Source organism: Sciurus carolinensis, chromosome 14 (genome assembly GCF_902686445.1).
Source record: "Sciurus carolinensis chromosome 14, mSciCar1.2, whole genome shotgun sequence".
NCBI lineage: Eukaryota > Metazoa > Chordata > Mammalia > Rodentia > Sciuridae > Sciurus > Sciurus carolinensis.
In genome coordinates, this window is record NC_062226.1 from 791,400 (window position 1) to 809,260 (window position 17,861).

The following is a 17,861-nucleotide window of genomic DNA, read 5'->3' on the forward strand; positions in this document are numbered from 1 at the left end:
GAGTCATACTAGTGGATTAAAGAGAAAGCCTGTGGGTGCTCTCAGGACGGGCAGAGGAAGCCTCCAGTAGAACCCAGTGCTGGAGTTAACTCAGGGCTGCCCAGGGATGGCTGCCCGACCACAGAGGAGCTGGGGACTCCCCTGCCTGTGGAGGTGGAAGGAGCCGGTCTGAAGAGACCACACTGCCGTCCTCTGCACGTGCAGGAGAAGGCGACGCTGTGGGGACAGCGAAAAGAGCCTGGCTGCCAGGCCTGGGGGCGCACGGCTGTATCACAGGGGTTTTGGTCAGCACAACGGTCCTGGGCGGCTCTATAGATGGAAGCAGGTGGCCATAGTCTGTCTAAACCCTCAGGAGCAGCACCAAGAATGGGCACTCTGGGACCAGCAGCCACCCTGGGACCTGGGGAGGCTGGCATGTGGGAGGGGCCTCCATGCTTGTCACTCAGTCCCGCTATGGGCCTGAACGGCTCTAGAAAGAAATTGTCCATAAACAAAACCCAAGCCCCTCGGTGTCGATTCCTGCTTGTTAGCTTTGCTCTACTACTTGTTGCTCCCAGGGTGTTCCACCCCTGGGCTGCATCCCCAGCCCTTGTCATTTTGTAAAATTCTGAGGCAGGGTCTCATTCAGTTGCTTAGGACCTCGCTAAATTGTGAGGCTGGCGATCCTCTTGCTTCACCCTCCTGAGTTGCTGGGATTACAGATGAATGCCACCCAGCCTCGCAAGCAATTTATTTTTTTAAAAACACTTTCGTTGAAAGACCTAAAAGAAAGGCTACATAAATAGAGAAACAAACCACACTTTTGGGTTAGGACCCACTTGTTAATCTGGTGCCCAGATTCAACGTCATCCCATTTGGAATCCCACCTCGGAAGATGGTTCTAGAATGCCTGTGGGTGGGGGTGGGGGGCCGTGCAAACAGCCCGGAGGCTCTGCATAAGATGTGGAGAAAAGGGTCTTTCTTCTCAGAGGTCACTCCAGGCCTGAACTGTGGGGGTGACTGGCCAGGCATTGCATGAGACCTCCAGATGCAGCCCCCTGCAGAGAAGGGCAGGCAGGCAGAGCACAGTCACACGGGATTTTCCACCAGCACAAACCCTCTTCCAGAGGGACAGAGCTTGTGGTCAGCAGATCATATGGCCTTTAGAGGAGAGGAGCCTAGGGCCTCCCAGTCGATCACTTTGCATGAGCCAAATGAGCTAGCCTTAGAACAGAAGAGAAGGCATCAGGACTGATCAGGAATCTCCAAGATGTGCTCGGCACAGTGGCCATGTCTGTGATCCCAGTGGCTCTGGAGGCTGAGGCAGGAGGATCAAGAGTCCAAAGCCAGCCACAGCAATTTAGCTAGGCCCTAAGCAACTCAGTGAGACCCTGTCTCTAAATAAAATAAAATATAAAAAGGGGGGCTGGGGATGTGGTTAAGCGCCCCTGGGCTCAATTCCTGGTACAAAAAAAAAAAAAAAAAATTTCCAAGATGTTACTGACGAAGGATTAACGTCCAGCACATATGTTGTCAGCGCACGAGGACCTGGCCAGGCGCAACTTTAGGGTTGGCCTGGCCTTTATGCAGGAACAGAATTGCACCTCCGATAGACCCACTTTCCTGGTGGAGAATGAGCCATCTGCCCAAGTGGGAGTCTATGCTTACATAGGTTACACTGAGAGGTGACTCGATTAATGAGCTTGTCAGTTGGCGATACTCAGGAATTTGGGGTCTGTTTCACTGGGCGAGGTGTGGGTTCTGGGGTCAGTGGTCAGTGTTTATCTCTTTCCCTTTGGGGTACCATTGTACTATAAACAGGAGAGAATTTATTTGGGGAAGGATCAATGCTTTGGTTTCCTTTCTTGGGATTATTCTGTCACCGGGTAAGAATACACTGGAAAAGGATCAGTGCCATCAATGTGCTGCTCTCCTGTTCACTCCCTCTTCCCAGGCCACACTATTTTGGGATTTCTCATTTTCCATATCCAACATATGTAAAGAGTGCTTATAAGTAAATAAGAATAAGATCAGCAATCCTTACAGAGAGCCTCCAGTGAGTGCTCCCACAGAGGAGGAGAGATGTCTGTCTCCTTAGCAACTGAGGAAACTGAGGGACCATTTCACTCCCAACAGTGTCTCCAAAGTCTAAGAGATTCACAATGCTGAATGAGGACTGGATGCGGAGCAGGCAGAGCAGCTGGGAAAGCTTGTGTGTGCTGAGGGCAGACTGTCCTGGAGAACACCAGGCACTGAGTGGGGCCAACACTATAACATAAATTCTGCTCCCAGGTACTGCCCAGGGAAAAGCCCACAGGCGTGCCCGTAGGAGCAGCAGGATTGGTTCCAGCCTAAAGCCGAGCCCCATCTTTACACCCTCTGCATGACAGGTCTGCTGTGGTGTACTCGCAACACAAACTGCCAGCAACGAGGATGCCCAGACGGCACCTTCTGACCTCGACAGGGCTGAGTGAAAGGAGCAAGCTGCGTGGTGTGAAGCCAGGGGTGCTGCCAGACTCTGCGGCTGCAGAGGGCCCCTCCCTCCTGCCCCTGGGGAGATGTGTGCTGAGTCGTGCTGAGGTCCCGACTGCAGCAGTCTGTCATCCAGAGACGCATCCACAGGTGCAAAACCCCCAATTCAGCAGAGCAGGCTCCTCTGACGGGGAGGAGGGTGCTCTGCATAGCCCTGCCAGGGTACGTCTGGAGCTTAGGTGACAGTCCTGCTGCTGCTGTCCTCAGCCATACACCAGCTGTCCCACCCACCGGGTGGCCCAGGTGCAATACCTCGGGAGGCAGTCCTGGTCCCCCTTCAGCGGGAGGCACCGTGAAATCCACTCTGTCTGGGACAGGTGGGAGCCCCTGCCCCACACCGCAGAGTTCAAGAGCATGGCTGCTTGCTCTGTGTGCAGGACGTGCCCGGCAAGCGTTTGCCGAGTAACTACGTAAGAAGGGAGGCCTGCAGGGGCAGGGGCACACTGACCATCCCAGAGACTTGGAAGGCTTCGGCAGCAGGGTCACAAGTCTGAGGCCCAACTGGACAACGTAGTAAGATTTGGTTTCAAAGCAAAAAATAAGAAGGGCTGGGGCTGGGCTGGGGCTGGGGCTCAGTGCTAGAGCTCTTGCCTAGCATGTGTGAGGCACTGGGTTTGGTCCTCAGCAACACTCAAAATAAGTAAATCAAGTAAAGGTATTGTGCTCATCTATAACTAAAAAAAAACTTTTTTAAAGGGCTAGGGATGTGGCTCAATGGTTAACCCTCTGGGTTCAATCCTTAGTACCAAACAAACAAACAAACAAAAATTTAGAAAGCAAAAGATGTCTCTGCCACTGAACTCGGGCTTCTGAAGGAAAGGCTGAGGCGGACAGCCAGGAACTCACTTCTCAGCCAAAGGGCCTCTGAGTCGAGCTGGGGAGGGGAATCTGCATTTCTGCTCCACCCGGCTCCACCTGGAGCCTGGACAAGGTCACGTGCAGCACACCTGAAGCCCCCCACCCTGCTGAGATCCCTGGAGGCCAGGGCTGCTCCCTGCTTTAGCTGCTGCTCATGGGACCCCAAGTCCCCCTTGCAGGGGCCCAATACCCAGAGGCTGCTTGAAGCCAGGAAGGGGCGTTCCCTGCCCTAGTTACATCTCAGAAAGAATCCAGCGCTCAGCCTTCGTCCTGGCTGCTCCCTGCTCCCACTTCTGCCCTTCTTGGCAGGACAGTCCAGGCACTTGGCCGGCCGGAGCCTGTTTCCCCAGGGCAGGGGCTAGGCTCCATCCTGCCCCTGTCCCATCCCCTCAGGCCTGGTGGAGGTCTAGATGCCCCAGGCTTGTCTGTTCAAGGATAGTCCAGACCACCAGGAAGCCTGTTACCCCTGGTAGGATGGGGGCTGGTGGACAGCGCCATGCCACCGCTGCCCATCCACAGGATGAACATTCTCTGGGCAGCCTTTGTTCTTTGCTTTCAGGCCTCCTGTGCCTGCCTCTCCCTCCTCTGGTTCAGGGGTAGGAGAAATGGCCTGGGGGGATGTGGGGTGGTGATACTGGCTAGACACTGGGGCCTGGAGCCCAGTGCTGGCCACACCCAGAGAGTCCTTTCTGGAGACCCTCCAGGCTGAGCTCTGGGGAGGTTCCCACCCCTCCCTCTGGGGTCCTGAGCTAGAAGAAAGACGCTTTTGCTGAGCTGTGACACCAGACCCTCAGCCTGGGCGGCAATCCCAGCCCATTGTCCCTGCCTGTTCTGCTGCCCAGGGCATTGCCCAGGCCTCGCCCCCATCAAAGGCGTCCCTTCAGCTCAGCTGGGCACCTCCACGCCCTGTGGTCTTGCTGTGTTGCAAGCCACATGCTTCCTGCTGCCTGCGGCTAGGATTCTCTGTACTGCACTTCCCATTCTGCAAGCATAGAAGCAGGTGGCTCCTGGTCAAGGAGTCCCCTGAGCCTGGTCAGGCTGATGGGCAGCTCCGTGTGGTGTCAGAGCAGAGGACAGGCATTTTGTAGGTTAAGAGGAGCAGCCGTGGGGCTGGGGCTAGCAGGGCACTTGTCCACTCCAGCCGCATTCAGGAGCCTGTTGCTGACCAGCAGCCTGGGCCTGGCCTGGGGGCCCTGTTCCTTGCCCTCCAAGTCTATGTGAAGCACTGTCCTGTCTCCTCCTGGGGAAGCCCTTTCCCAGGCAAAGGGGACAGCAGGGATGACCAGGGCCCTCAGTGGAGAGAGGAGACTTGGCCCCATCAGTGCTGTTTTGCTGTTTCTGGACTTGCCTGACGGTGGGTCATTCCTGTCCTTCCCTGTTTCAGTGTCCTCAACTGTCATCTTAGTAGAGGGCTGTGTGAGGTTCAGCTGGCTTAATTCTTTCTAGTGCTCAACTTGAATGCTCAGGTAGGCAACAGCAGGCCCACCTGAGTCAGCTCAGCGCTCCTGGAGCTGACCTGTGCAGGCTGGTGCCCGCCCAGAGCACTGTGCTCCACAAGCAGGACTGGGTCTCAGTGTCCTCCAGAGGCCCAGCCTGGAACCCAGGAGGCTCCTGTAGGTGGCTCCTCTAACCCCTTTCCCAGGCCAGGGAAAACATCTGCCTTTCGGCCAGCCCAGCTACTCGCCCCACGCCAGGTATCCTGTCCCCACGACTTCACAGGACAGGGCTGGGTGCTAAACAGACAGGAGAGAGGAGGGTAGGCAATAGTGACAGGGTCACCAGGCTGCGACCTGAGTGCTGAGAGGGACTTCGAGGATGACTCAGCCGAGTCGCGTCTCTCACCTGCGCTGCCGGCGGAGGCGGGGACTGGGCTTGTGGGCGTGGCCGAAATGGGCGTGGCCTCCCGCGCCCCGCCCCGGGCGTCTATCCCTTGGCCCTGGCCACCCCGGTCTTCTAGCTGCCGACTGCCCGCGGGTCCCCGGCGCGTCCTCCCGCGTGCCCGCCCATGGCCGGGAAGGTGCTGTCACTGCTGCCTCCACTGGTGCTGGCCGCGGCAGGCCTCTCCGGCCTCCTGCTGCTGTGCGTCCCCACCCGCGACGTCCGGGAGCCGCCCGCCCTCAAGGTGCAAGCTCGGGCGCACGTCCCGGGAGCAGCGGGTCGGCAGGCCGGGAGCCGGGCGGGGGCCGCTCGGAGTCCGAGCGGTCGGGCTGCACTCGCGCAGTCAGCCAGCGACCACCCGCGCTGCGCTGGGACGGGCCGGGGTGGGGTCCTGTCCCGCGCTGGTCTCTGCGCGTCCGCGGGGCGGCGGCGGCGCTTCCGGGGCGACTCGGCGCTGGAGGTCGAAGTTGCGGGAACTCCCCGGCCGCCGCGGAGCCTGCCAACTCCGCAGACGGGCTGTCTCCCGGCACCCCAGGCTGCGGCCAGACGCTCTTCCCCAGCCCAGCGCGGACCTCAGGGCACTCCGGGCCACCTCCGCCTGTGCGGCCGCCCCGGGTGCGCAGTTAGAGGCGCATCCGCTCCGGATGCAGCGCAGATGGGGAGCGATAGGCGATGAAGGCCGGGGACCCCTCCCCGCCATCTGGTGGCTGGGTCAGTGTGGGCAGACGCTGCCCCTGGACGGGGGCTTGGCTGGCCCTAAAGGGGTTGAAGGGGGCTAGGCCAGATCTCCGCCCCCACCCCCACCCTAGGTCCAGTTGTCTGGCCCACTGGATCCTTTAACCCTTTACTGCGCTTGTGCTGGTGAGTGGGGGTGATCCTGGCCCCAAGAACCTGATGGAAGGGGGGTTCTGTAGCCATGAAGGATGGGGCTGGCTGCCCTCCCTGATTCTGGAGAAGTTCCCTGATGGGGGGAGGTTGGTGCAACCATCCCCAGGCTGAAATTGGCACTGGGCTGTGGGCAGGTTTCCGGTCAGTGCTGAAAGGGGGTCACTTACAGGCTGGTTCAGGCATCACCTGCCAGGTCCATCCTGAGATCCCTCTGCTCGGCAGGACCAACCTGTGCCTGGCTCTGGCCTTGATGCCAGGGAGGGGGCATGGATTGGAGGCCCATTTCCAGACTCAGCCAGTCTTCTCAGGTTGGGCTGAGGTCAGAGCAGATGGAGGCAGAGGCAGGGAGGAAGGAAGAGCAGTCTGGTGCAGTTCTTTCCTCTCCCTGGACCTGAGGACCTTGTGTCCCCAGGGCAAGCTGCAGATGTTGCGATGACCCTCTGTCCCTGGCACAGCCCCCCGGTTGCCCTTGCCAGCAGGGCTAGTCCTGGTGCATGGCATGCCAGCTTCAGGTAGTCAGAGGAAAGTGGTCACACCTAGGGGTGCCTGGTTATCCCCCACCCCCATTCTCCTTCCAACCAAGCCCCATTACTATGGCTGTCCTTGGCCTTCTCTGAGCTTCAGCATGAAGCCCACCACATGACAGGAGGGGGTGGGGAGCAGGAGGCGCCAAAGGGCATGGCCTTAAGTGCCCTCAGACCCTCCAGCTGACTGCCCTCTCCCCTCAGTACGGCATCGTCCTGGATGCTGGCTCTTCACACACGTCCATGTTTGTCTACAAGTGGCCAGCAGACAAGGAGAACAATACAGGCATCGTGGGCCAGCACAGCTCCTGCGATGTCCAAGGTGAGGTCCCTGGAGCACTGGTGCTCCCAAGCTGGACGCCACGCCTATGGGGTCCCAAGGGCCTTCTCCAGCCTACAGGCTCAGAGCAGTCGTCCTCCTTGGCTTGATCCCGGCTGGAGCTCACTCCAGAAAGAGGCTGGACCCTCTGGTCTTGGGAGGGGGTGTGGGCAGTTTGTGTCCCAGAAAGGAAGCTCCAGGTAGCAGGTAGAAGGTTCAGGCCTCCCCTGGCTCAAGACTGATCTTCAAGCCCTAGACAGAGTAGGAGGGACTCAGAATCAGCAGGCACATCCAGGGAGGTCCCCTGGGAGGCTAGGCTGGGTTGACAATGCCCAGGGCACCTGTGCCCACACCCACCCAGCAGGCGGCAGCCTCAGAGACTGGGTGGCACCTGGGCCCCTTTGTCTCCGAACTGGGTGTCTCTGGGGGCTTAATCTGGAAGGTGTGTCTAAGCTACCTGGGAGCGGCCAGTAGTACCTGGTTGGGCGTCCATATCCCCAGCCCCACTGAACTTCAGCCCACTTGGGGACTATGTATAGGGTCCAGCCATCTCTCTGCTTCCCTCTAGGTGGGGGCATCTCCAGCTATGCAGACAACCCCTCTGGGGCTGGCCAGAGTCTGGTTGAATGCCTGGAACAAGCGCTTCGGGATGTACCTAAAGAGAGACACACTGGCACCCCCTTATACCTGGGAGCTACAGCAGGCATGCGCCTGCTCAAGTGAGCTGAATGTACCCTGCCCTTGCCCTGGGGTCCCAGGACCGCTCCTGCACGGGGTGGACCCCACGTGCCCTTGGTGGCAGCTCTGAGCTGGAACCTCCCCATTGGGTGGACCCCAAGTGCCCCCTGCAGCAGGATCACAGCTACGGGGAGGAAGCCCCTCAGAGTTCTCCCTGCTCCGTAGCCTGACCAGTCCAGAGGCCTCGGCCAGTGTGCTTGCAGCAGTGACGCAGACGCTGACCCAGTACCCCTTTGACTTCCGCGGTGCACGCATCCTCTCTGGCCAAGACGAGGGGGTATTCGGCTGGGTGACTGCCAACTACCTGCTGGAGAACTTCATCAAGGTGGGCCTGCAAGCCGCCCCAATGAGCCCAGGGGCACCTGCACCTGCCCACTGGCTGACCCAACCTCCACTCTCCACAGTATGGCTGGGTGGGCCGGTGGTTCCGGCCAAGGAAGGGGACACTGGGAGCCATGGACCTGGGCGGTGCCTCCACACAGATCACCTTTGAGACAGCCATTCCAGCTGAGGATCCAGCCAATGAGGTCCAGCTGAGGCTCTATGGCCAGCACTACCGGGTCTATACCCACAGCTTCCTCTGCTATGGCCGAGACCAGGTCCTCCAGAGACTGCTGGCCAGTGCCCTCCAGGTGTTCCTCCACCCCAGTCAACCCCATCTGAGGGAGGGAGAGAACAGATGGGAGTCAAGTCCCCCAGAGCAGAGGGTGGGGTGACCATGCTGATGAGGGCTCTACATCGAGGCCCCTCAGCAGGGGGGGCTCCACAGGGGGTCTGGATGGAGAACCCAGGGCACAGGAGTGATATTGCCCAAGTTGGCTTTGTGGGGGATTCATCAGGCTGGTCCTCTGGGGTGGGGATGGCAGAAGTGTGGGTGGGGCTCTGATATCCTGGTCATCTCCCCAGACCTACCACTTCCACCCCTGCTGGCCAAGGGGCTATTCCACTCAAGTCCTGCTCCAGGACCTGTACCAGTCTCCATGCACCGAGGCTCAGCGGCCCCGGACCTTCAACAGCAGCGCCAGAGTCAGTGTGTCTGGGACCAGTGACCCTGTTCTCTGTCGTGGCCTGGTCTCAGGGCTCTTTGACCTCTCCTCCTGCACCTTCTCTCGATGTTCCTTCAATGGGGTCTTCCAGCCCCCCGTGGCTGGGAACTTCATTGTGAGTCCTGAAGACAGGAGTGGGGGACAGGTGCCTTATAGCACTTGGGGCATGGCCTTGGTGTGACCACATCCCCCTTGCAGGCCTTCTCTGCTTTCTACTACACGGTGGACTTCCTGAGGACGGAGATGGGACTGCCTGTGGCAACTCTGCAGCAGCTGGAGGCAGCTGCCATGACCATCTGCAACCAGACCTGGGCTGAGGTGAGGCCTGCCCCTTGGTCAGGGCTTGGTCAGTTAGTGTCTCATCTCCAGGTCATGCTTTGCCCTGTAAACAAGGACCTAGGCCTCGGAATATCTGCTGTGGTGACTGCATCAGGCTCAAGTAATGACTGGGGTATGGCAGGGAGCACAGGAACCAAGTGAGCTGCAAACAAGACCTGGTGGGCAGAGGGGTCAGGCCGTGCAGAGGCCCCGTGGGGAGGAGAACAGGACTCACAACTTGCTGACTCTGCCACTGCTGCCATCTAAGGGAAGATGGTGGGGTCTGGCCACCTAGAGTGTGAAGGGTGCACCTGAGTCTCCAGGGGAAATGTGACAGCCCTCACCCAGTCTTGGCTGTGCCCCTCTCGGGCACACTGGGGATGTGGGGAGGTGGGAGCAGGAGGAAGGTCCATGGGTCCAAGCCTGGAGCTCCCGTTCCCCTGGTGGCACCCCAGCGTGCTGCTGCCCTCAGCTCCTTCGAGGCCACCCACAGCCAGCCTTCCAGGCACTGGTGGCGGCTAGGGAGAGGGACACTGCCATCCAATAGTCACTCAGTTCAGCCCCGAGGGGGGCGCTGCCTGGGGATGCCCCCTTGGCCTCAGTCTTGCTGAGCAATTCCTGGTGGTGTGACTATCTCCAGCCTCACTTGGCCTGTGGTGAGGGAGGGTAGGGTACTCGGCAGGACCCCTCTCCCAGGGGTCGCTGACACGACGGTCTCCCGCCCGTGCCCCAGCTGCAGACTCGGGCGCCAAGGCAGCGAGCCCGCCTGGCTGACTACTGCGCTGGGGCCATGTTCGTGCAGCAGCTGCTCAGCCGCGGCTACGGCTTCGACGAGCGCTCCTTCAGCGGCGTGGACTTCCAGAAGAAGGTGGGGGGCCGGGCGGGCCGGGAGGGCCGGGCGAGGTGGGCGGGCGGGGCGGGCCGGGGCCTCTTGGGCGCTGACGCCGCGCCTCCCGTAGGCCGCGGACACAGCGGTCGGCTGGGCGCTCGGCTACATGCTGAACCTGACCAACATGATCCCCGCCGACCCGCCGGGGCTGCGCAAAGGCACGAACTTCAGCTCCTGGGTCGCCCTCCTCCTGCTCTTCGCCGCCATGCTCCTGGTCGCGCTGGGTTTGCTGCTGCGCCAGGTGCGCTCCTCCAAGTCGCCGGGCGCCATCTAGGGGCGAGCGCGGCGCCTCCCCGAGTTCCCAGGCGCAGCCTCCCCCACCCTTCACTCCAACCTCGGCGTCTCTGACCCTGAAGCAGCCCGGAACCGAAGCTCTGGGGCCCAAAGCCAAGGGCCTGGCTGGGCAGAGGGGGCCCCCTTCAGCCCTCAGGCCTCTGCAATCCCCTCCATCCCCCGCAGCCCACCCCAGATGGGCTTCCTCAGTGCTTCTTGCTCCTCCTCCTCCTGGGGTGGCAGGTGCCGCAGCCTGTGACTCAGGGCGAGGTCTCCGGGAGCGAGGCTCCTGTTCCGATCACCAGGTCCCTGGGAGCACCCCCTTCACAGAGTCTGGGTCTGCGAAGGGGCCCTAGGGGGTCAGAGACCACGGCTGGGAGCCAGCCCAGCTCCTACTTGTAAGTTTTGTAATAAAAGGTTCTTTTCCTAGAGCAGTGGAGAATGTTCTTAGGGTGGGGCGCCTTCCCTCCTTCCCGCTGTGTTGGCCGTGCAGGTCTGCCTCTGGTCCCAAGGGTGACTCTTCCTTCCTCTCTGGTTCAGACTTGGGGCCGTGTGAACCTCCTGGCTGTGGCCTGTGGGGCAGTCCCTGAGTCCCCGAGCCTACCCGCTCATTGTACGAGGGGCCGGGCCCTGGCCTAGAGGAGGCCTGGGGGTGAGGGTGGGCACTGGGAGGGGAGGGAGGGGAGGTAGTCTCCATAAACCATGAGAGGCAGGGCAGGTCCTCGGGGGATGCGGGGGCCGAGGTAAATCAGGAGCAAGACCGACAGGGCCCATCCCACGGAGGGTGACACTTGCCACAAGCATGGCTCTGAAGCCCAGCCCGCAGGGGTACGGGGACACGTTGCCCCTCTGGCTTAGGCCCTGAGATTCCTGCCCTCGGAAGCGGCACCTAGCAGCCCCTCCAGTCACTGTGGGGTCAGAGGCGCCAGCAGCCCCAGCCCAAGCACTGTTTTCTTCGGGGTGGGAAGGCGTGGTGTCCGCGACCTCTTCCAGACCCCCCTGCCCCGCCCCCGGGAAATGAGCTCAGACACTATTTCTGTCCGGTCAGGGCTCTGTGGGGGAGGGGGCGGTCCTTGTTCTGCTCCCTGCTCCCCGCACACAACAACCCTTCAGCCATTTTGCAAACCTTCGGCAACCAGCCCCAACTTTGGCGTTCCGAGACTCGCGAGACTGAGAGGAAACACCGGGCTGGGGGTCTCAACCATGTTCACTTGACTGAGCCAGAGGGAGGTGTCCAGGTGGGCTGGGGTGTCCTCTCAGGAGACAGGTGAGGTGTAAGGGAGGGCATCACAGGTGCTCGGTATCGTGGGAACCCAGGCAGCGGAAAGCTGTCACCTGGGAGCATGACCACCTTGGACAGCTCCCAGCTGGCTTTCCGCAGTAGCTCTGGGTCACTTTTGCCCCCTGGCGGCCTCACTCAGGATCCAGCCTGAGTGGCACCGGGACCCACGTAGTTCTGTACCTGTTTGCTTTTACTCGCGTCAGAGTGCTCCATGCGTTTTCGGGCACACGCGTGCACCTGGTTACCCTTGTGCGTGCCTGGTGTTCCCCTGATGCAGGGTGCCGGGCCCCTGCCCCAGGCGGGTTCTCAATTCCAGCGTGGTGGGGCGTGAGGATTTGGCAGTCCCAGTGGGAAGAGGAGAGAAGGGGGCGCATCCTGGGAAAACTCACCCCTAATCAACCCCATGCCAGAGTTCTGGGGGACAAGGAGGGACAGAGGCTGAAGGGGACGAGGCAAGGGGGGCTTGGAGTGAGGGGACCTGAACCGGAGGGAGGGGGAGGGGGCGCAGTTCGAAGACTCCGTCCCGCCCCCGCAGGTGGAGCGCGCAGGCGCACTGCTCGCGCGCGCGCCTCTCGCCGCCGCGCCTCCGTCCCGGATCCTTTGCCGCAGCGTCAGCGCCGTCGCCTCCTCTTTTCCTTTTCCTCTTGCTCCTCCGCCCCCTCTTGCTCCCCGGCTTCTCCGGTAGCAGCGCCCGGAGCCTACACCGAGCCCGGGCCCGCGGTGTGCCATGCTGCCCGGGCGGCGGCGCTGAAGGATGGCGACGCCCGTCCCTCCGCCCGCCCCGAGGCACCTGCGGTTGTTGCGGCTGCTGCTCTCCGGCCTCGTCCTGGGCGCGGCCCTGAACGGTGCCGCCGCCGGCCGCCCGGGTGAGCGAGCGCGCTGGGCGCAGGCTGCCGGGAGTCCCAAGGCCTGGATCGCGCTGCGCGGCGCCGTCGTCATCCGCCCCGGAGCCTCCCAGGCCCGCAGGCCACTCAGGCCGGGTCCGCTACCGCGCCGGCCCCGTCTCGCCTGGGATGGGGTAAACAGGCCGGGCCGGGAGGGCGGCCCCAGGGCCCCGCTGGATGAGCTTCTCCCAGGGCCCTGCAGGCGAACCTGAAGTTCACGCACTTCATGTCTTTGTCTCTGGGTCCGTGAGCCAGTCTGGGTTTATCTCGGGGTCTTTCTCTGCCTCGCAGCAATCTGGCTGGTGTGCACCATGGGGATCTGTTCTGTGCACCTCCGTGTGTATCTGGTGTTCTTTGGGCTCTAGAGGTGCGGGGCTAGTCCCCGAGCCTTCTGGCCTTGCTGCCTTGACTGGCCTGGGTCCAGTCGCTGAGATGGACTGCTGGTTCTCCTGCCTCTGGTGGTATGCGACACATGCTGTGCTTTGCCTCTGCAGGGTCTAAGGTTCCCAGGCCTAGGGTCTTGCTCTACCGTCCTTAAGAGGCAGGCTGTTCTCTTCGCACACCCGACTCTGCCTGGAAGACACCTGCCATCCTGTCTTTGGCCTAGGGTTTGTGGGTAGACTCCAGAGGAGAGAGGGAGCCCAGGGAGACCCTCCCTGTTTCACAAATGGGCACTGAAGTTCCAAGTAGCCTAAGGTCTACAGGACTCCAGGATCCAAAGCACACATTTTCCCAAGGGTTCTGAACTGGGAAATATGTCCATACATTCACTCAATTGTGGCTTCCCTGTGGCAAGGATACTATCAGCTTGTCTTACAGATGGGGAAACTGAGGCTCAGAGAACTTAAGTTACTGGTATGTGGCACATTTGGAATGCTACCTTGACTGACCTCATTCTGCATGTGTGGCCTCAAGAGGTCACAGCAGGGCAGGTGACCCTGAACAGGAGTTTGGCAAGGCCAGGAGAGACCCAGAAGAGGAAGCCTGAGGGTCTGAGAAGGGTTGGTCAGCGCTGGTGGAGGCCACCTGCTGAGAGTCTGACTCCAGGATGGGGCCTCCTCAGGAGGTGGGATTGCCACTGCTCCCCTGAGCCACACCAGTGGGCAGGTGTTATCCCTGCTGCTCCTCTCCTCTGCAGATTTGGACCCACCTCACTGGGAGATCTGGAGCACCCTCCCTAGGCAGTCTCCTTCCATACCCAGGGACTGGGGAGGGCCTTTCATAGCCCAGATGTGGGGCCGAGTGCCAGCCATTCTGCAGCCACCATTGCTTCTGGGACCTCCTCCCCCTCCCCAAGGTTGGAGGTGGCCCTCCTACCCAAGATTAAATAGGCAGCAACTATACTCTCCTGGGTGGAGGAGCTGGAGGGCCAGGGAGGCCCCAGGACTGGCCTTGTACCACAGGCCAGTTACCAGCACCAGGGGCAAGGACTGCCAGCTCCCTGGTGCCCAGCTGGTAGGTGGGGACCAGATGAGCCTCCTGGCACAAGCTTAATGTTTAACTAGCCCAAGTCCCAGACCCTGCCCACTGATACTGGAAGCTGCTGATCCAGCCTGTTGGGGGGGTAGCATGGGAATCTGGAGGCCCACCTGCTACTCAGGATACTGGAACTTCCTTGCAAGAATGCCTACAGCCTAGAGGCCTAGAGTGTCAGGTCACCAAGGAAACCAAGCCAGGCCAGTCAAGGTCTGGAGGGCACATCTTCCACTCTGGACCCTAGTGACCCTGCTGTGCAGAGAAGGATCTGGTTGACTGGAGACCCACTGCGCAGGGTTGATGCTCCTGCTGGGTGTTCTAACTGTGCTGGCTTGCTGTGACTGGCCCAGGGACCCTGACTTGGGGACATTTCTTAGCTTCGAAGCAACATCCCACAGGGGAAGCTGAGACAGAGAGGGCCACTGTCCCCATCCTTCAGCATCAGGATGGGACTGATGGGCTGTGTATAAGTAGGATACCAGGATCTGGACCCCAATTCAAGGAGACAGAAGTGTGGCTGGGACTAGGGTCTGGCCTGGAGTCTGCAGCACTAGCCAGCCTAGGCCTCCTGAGGCCCTGGGTCTGACCAACTCCATTTTAGGTCTCTTCAGTTCCCAGTGGCTTCTCTGTGCCCTGGGAACAAGCCAGAGGCTAGGCAGGCAGCAGCAACTGTCTTCCAGACTCCACTCTGTAGGGCTGTAAGATGATGTGATGAAGTTTGGGGGCATCTCCTGAGTCAGAGAGAGATGAGGCTCCCCCTTCGGGGACCTCCCCACTTCCTTTATTCCAGTCTGAATAAAGGGTCTCTGCTTGCTCTGGGGCACGCGGAGGCCAGAGGCCAGTCTTGGAGAGCTGTGCAATCCTGCCCAAGAGAGCTCGGTACTGGCTGGACAGTGAGGGCCAGTTTCTGTACAGAGGGCTGGACTCTGGGAGTGGGTGGGGCAGGGCAGTTCCCATGTCTTGGGACTGTTTGCTTCCTGATTCTGAGAGCTGGCGTGGGAGGAAGGGCGAGCCCAGAACAATGGCCGGAGCCAGGCCTGGGGGAGGGTGACCGTGAAGTGCTGTTTCTGTGTAGGGGACAGGCCGAATGGGCTGTGATGGGCCTTGCCTTCCGCTCTCTTCCCAGATGTGGCATCCTGTCCTGGGAGCCTGGACTGTGCTCTGAAGAGGCGGGCAAGGTGCCCCCCAGGTGCACAAGCGTGTGGGCCATGCCTTCGGCCCTTTCAGGAGGACCAGCAAGGTCTCTGTGTGCCCAGGATGCGCAGGCCTCTGGGTACGTGAGCGCAGATGCAGGGGAGGTGGGCAAGTGAGATAGCCTCCTTCCCCCATGTGGTTTTCTGTACCCCAAGGACCTCCTAGCCTCGTGACAGTGGCCACCAGGTGCCCTGAGTTTTGTGAGGCTTGGGGCAATTAAGCCCTCCTAGGGCAAGGGAGGACCTCAGGAGAGGGGAAGCATTGCCCAGGCCTGGGCCCCTCAGGGTCTGCCAAAAGCCCTTCCCAGTACTCACTGCCCACCCTCTGGGCAGCCCTGTTCTTCTCTCCATTGCTCTTGCCCTGTCTACTCCATGACAGATGTTTGAGGGCCCCTGCCCAGGGCTGATGGCCACCATCCTGAGTCTGTGAGCTGCCCAGTCATGGAATGCCTTTGGGCCTAATGGGGGCTCCACAGAGAGGTGCCAAGGCTGTGTCCAGAGGGGCCTCCTGGGAGGGGGTAGCAAAGGGGGGTACTGAGGAGTGGCCAGCAGGACTTCTGTAGAAGGGGTGCCTTCTGTCCCCACTCTTTTGGGGTTGTATGTGGTCTGTGGTGTCTGCCTAAGTGTTTCTGTCTGAACTATGGCACCCATAGTGGGTACCAGTGGGGGTCTTGCCTCCAGCCTGCCTCCCGAGCCGCCCTTCCTTCTCCTGAGGACCTGGAGAGAAGGGCCTGGGCATGCTCTGGCCCTTCAGCACTTCCTGGGGAGTCTGTCCCCTCCATAGAGCAGGTACTTGGGGATAGGGCAGCGAGGAGGTATTGTGCCCCAGTGCTCTGCCCATCCCTTTGTGGACCACAGCCAGGTGAAGGACCCCTTCTGTTCTCCAGCCAGGTCTCTGCAGTTCACCTCCTCCCCTGCCCCCGCCCCTACTTTTCTTGGGAACCACTGCTGTTCACAGAATGTTCCCTCAGTTGTCACCATGGCAACCCAGTATGGAGAAAGGCCCCTGGCTGGTGTCTGGTCCTCAGACCTGAAGGGCCCCTCCATCTCTGGAGACTGCTGGCAGCGGGTGTTGGCTAAGGGCCTCCACCTGAAGGCCCCTTACCCTCCCTAGAAGAGAGCCAGCCCCAGCCCAGACTGGAAGATGAGATCGACTTTCTGGCCCAGGAGCTAGCCCTGAAGGAGGCTGGGCACTCCAGACTTGCTGCCCAGCCCCTGACTGAGGCCCGACAGCAGCTCCTGGAGCCCGGTGAGACCCCTGCCCTGCTCTCCTCCCCCAGCCCTTTGGACTCTAGTCTGGTCCTGCTCTCTCACCTGCCCTCTGTCTCAGCAGCTGCCCTGGGGTTCTCAGAGAGAGGTCAGGGACTCGAGCTGGGTCTCCTCCCCACTCGGGGAGGCCCTGCACCCACCGCCCACACCTCCTCGGGTTCCCCTGTGTCGCCTGGGCCGGTGCACATGTCTCCCCTGGAGCCCCGGGGCGAGCGCAGCGACGGCCTCGCCCTCGGTAGGTCTTGGCAGCGGCGGGAGGGGAAGGCAGGGGTCCCGAGAGCCCTGCCCTCACCGCACCCCTCCCGCAGTGCTGATGGTGGCGTTCTGTGTGGCCGGTGCGGCCGCCCTCGCCGTGGCAGCCCTTTGCTGGTGCAGGTGAGCGGGTGGCCGAGGGCGGGCTGGCGGGGGCCTGGCAGGGTGCGACCCGAGTGCCTCGGTCTCAGCTCCGCCCCTCGCAGGCTGCAGCGAGAAATCCGCCTGACCCAGAAGGCCGACTACGCTGCCACCAAGGCTCCTGGCTCGCCGGCGACAACTCGGGTCTCGGTGCGTGGCCCCGCACCTCCAGTTATGTCCCCATCCCTCTGCCTCCCCGGTCGCCCCGGCCTGCAGCTTGACCCTCCTCCCTCCCACGCAGCCAGGGGACCAGAGGCTGGCGCACAGCGCCGAGATGTACCACTACCAGCACCAGAGACAGCAGATGCTGTGCCTGGAGCGGTGAGCACCCCACCCTCGCCCCTCTGCTCCACCTGGACCCAGCCCACTGTCCCCCTCCCCTTACCCAGTCGCCCCAACCCCATCCCGCCACCCCGTCACTCAGCCCTGCTGCTCCCACCCTGGGCAGCGCTGTGTCGAGCGCCGCCTCTAGTCTGGGCCACTGGCCCCAGAGGACCCAGCGATCCCACCCCCACCCAGGCACAAGGAGCCTCCCAAGGAGCTGGACTCAGCCTCCTCAGACGAGGAGAATGAAGACGGGGACTTCACAGTGTACGAGTGCCCTGGCCTAGCCCCGGTGAGTGCCAGTTGGAGGGATTCCTCCATAGCAGGCTGCCTCCCCACCCCACAGGGGCACTGCCCATGCCCTCTGTCCCCTCCACTGCCTGGGACCTAATTTAGCACCACTTTTGGCAGACCGGGGAGATGGAGGTGCGAAACCCGCTGTTCGACCACTCCTCGCTGTCTGCGCCCCTGCCGGAATCCCGTTCACCACCTGCACTGCAGTGACCTGGAGGCCAAGGCCCAGCCCATAGGCTAGCCCGCTGGGACCCGGGGTTGGGAGGGACAGGGCCGATGTTTCCTACTAAAAGGCATTGTTCTTACCCCTTCCTGCTTGTGTGTTGGGGAAGGCACAGGCCTGGCTGGGAGAGTCCCTGCCTTGTGCTTGGAGACCTTGTGTCCCCCTTGCACCTCCACTGCCCAGTCTGTACCCCCAAACTGGAGGGAGTGGGGAGAACCTTAGAGCCCAGGCATGGACAGGAAATTCTGGAGAAAAATGCCAATTAAAGTATGTTCCAAACC

At 61.3% G+C, this 17,861-nt stretch overlaps 2 protein-coding genes across 9 annotated transcripts; both read left to right on the forward strand.

The window, feature by feature from the left end:
- The first annotated feature begins 5,169 nt into the window (after positions 1-5,169).
- On the forward strand, positions 5,170-10,673 carry Entpd2 (ectonucleoside triphosphate diphosphohydrolase 2). 3 transcript variants are annotated; one of them, XM_047524272.1, is made up of 10 exons: positions 5,170-5,491; positions 6,057-6,108; positions 6,863-6,981; positions 7,547-7,697; positions 7,882-8,041; positions 8,121-8,348; positions 8,623-8,877; positions 8,961-9,080; positions 9,814-9,948; positions 10,040-10,673. In XM_047524272.1, exons 1-10 carry the CDS (start codon positions 5,185-5,187, stop codon positions 10,241-10,243), a joined length of 1,731 nt encoding a protein of 576 aa, XP_047380228.1. In that variant the 5' UTR covers positions 5,170-5,184; the 3' UTR covers positions 10,244-10,673. The 3 variants fall into 3 exon arrangements, with proteins under 3 accessions (XP_047380228.1, XP_047380229.1, XP_047380230.1); XM_047524273.1 differs by having other exon boundaries at positions 8,121-8,243; XM_047524274.1 differs by lacking the exon at positions 6,057-6,108 and having other exon boundaries at positions 5,285-5,491; positions 6,864-6,981.
- A 1,416-nt stretch (positions 10,674-12,089) lies between these two features.
- Positions 12,090-17,861, forward strand: Npdc1 (neural proliferation, differentiation and control 1). Of its 6 annotated transcripts, none has more exons than XM_047525337.1 (9): positions 12,090-12,390; positions 15,011-15,157; positions 16,195-16,326; positions 16,408-16,581; positions 16,655-16,721; positions 16,790-16,889; positions 16,981-17,060; positions 17,259-17,355; positions 17,475-17,861. In XM_047525337.1, exons 1-9 carry the CDS (start codon positions 12,279-12,281, stop codon positions 17,565-17,567), a joined length of 1,002 nt encoding a protein of 333 aa, XP_047381293.1. In that variant the 5' UTR covers positions 12,090-12,278; the 3' UTR covers positions 17,568-17,861. The 6 variants fall into 6 exon arrangements, with proteins under 6 accessions (XP_047381293.1, XP_047381297.1, XP_047381291.1 ...); XM_047525335.1 differs by having other exon boundaries at positions 12,094-12,390; positions 16,192-16,326; positions 17,475-17,855; XM_047525338.1 differs by having other exon boundaries at positions 12,095-12,390; positions 16,192-16,326; positions 16,805-16,889; positions 17,475-17,850.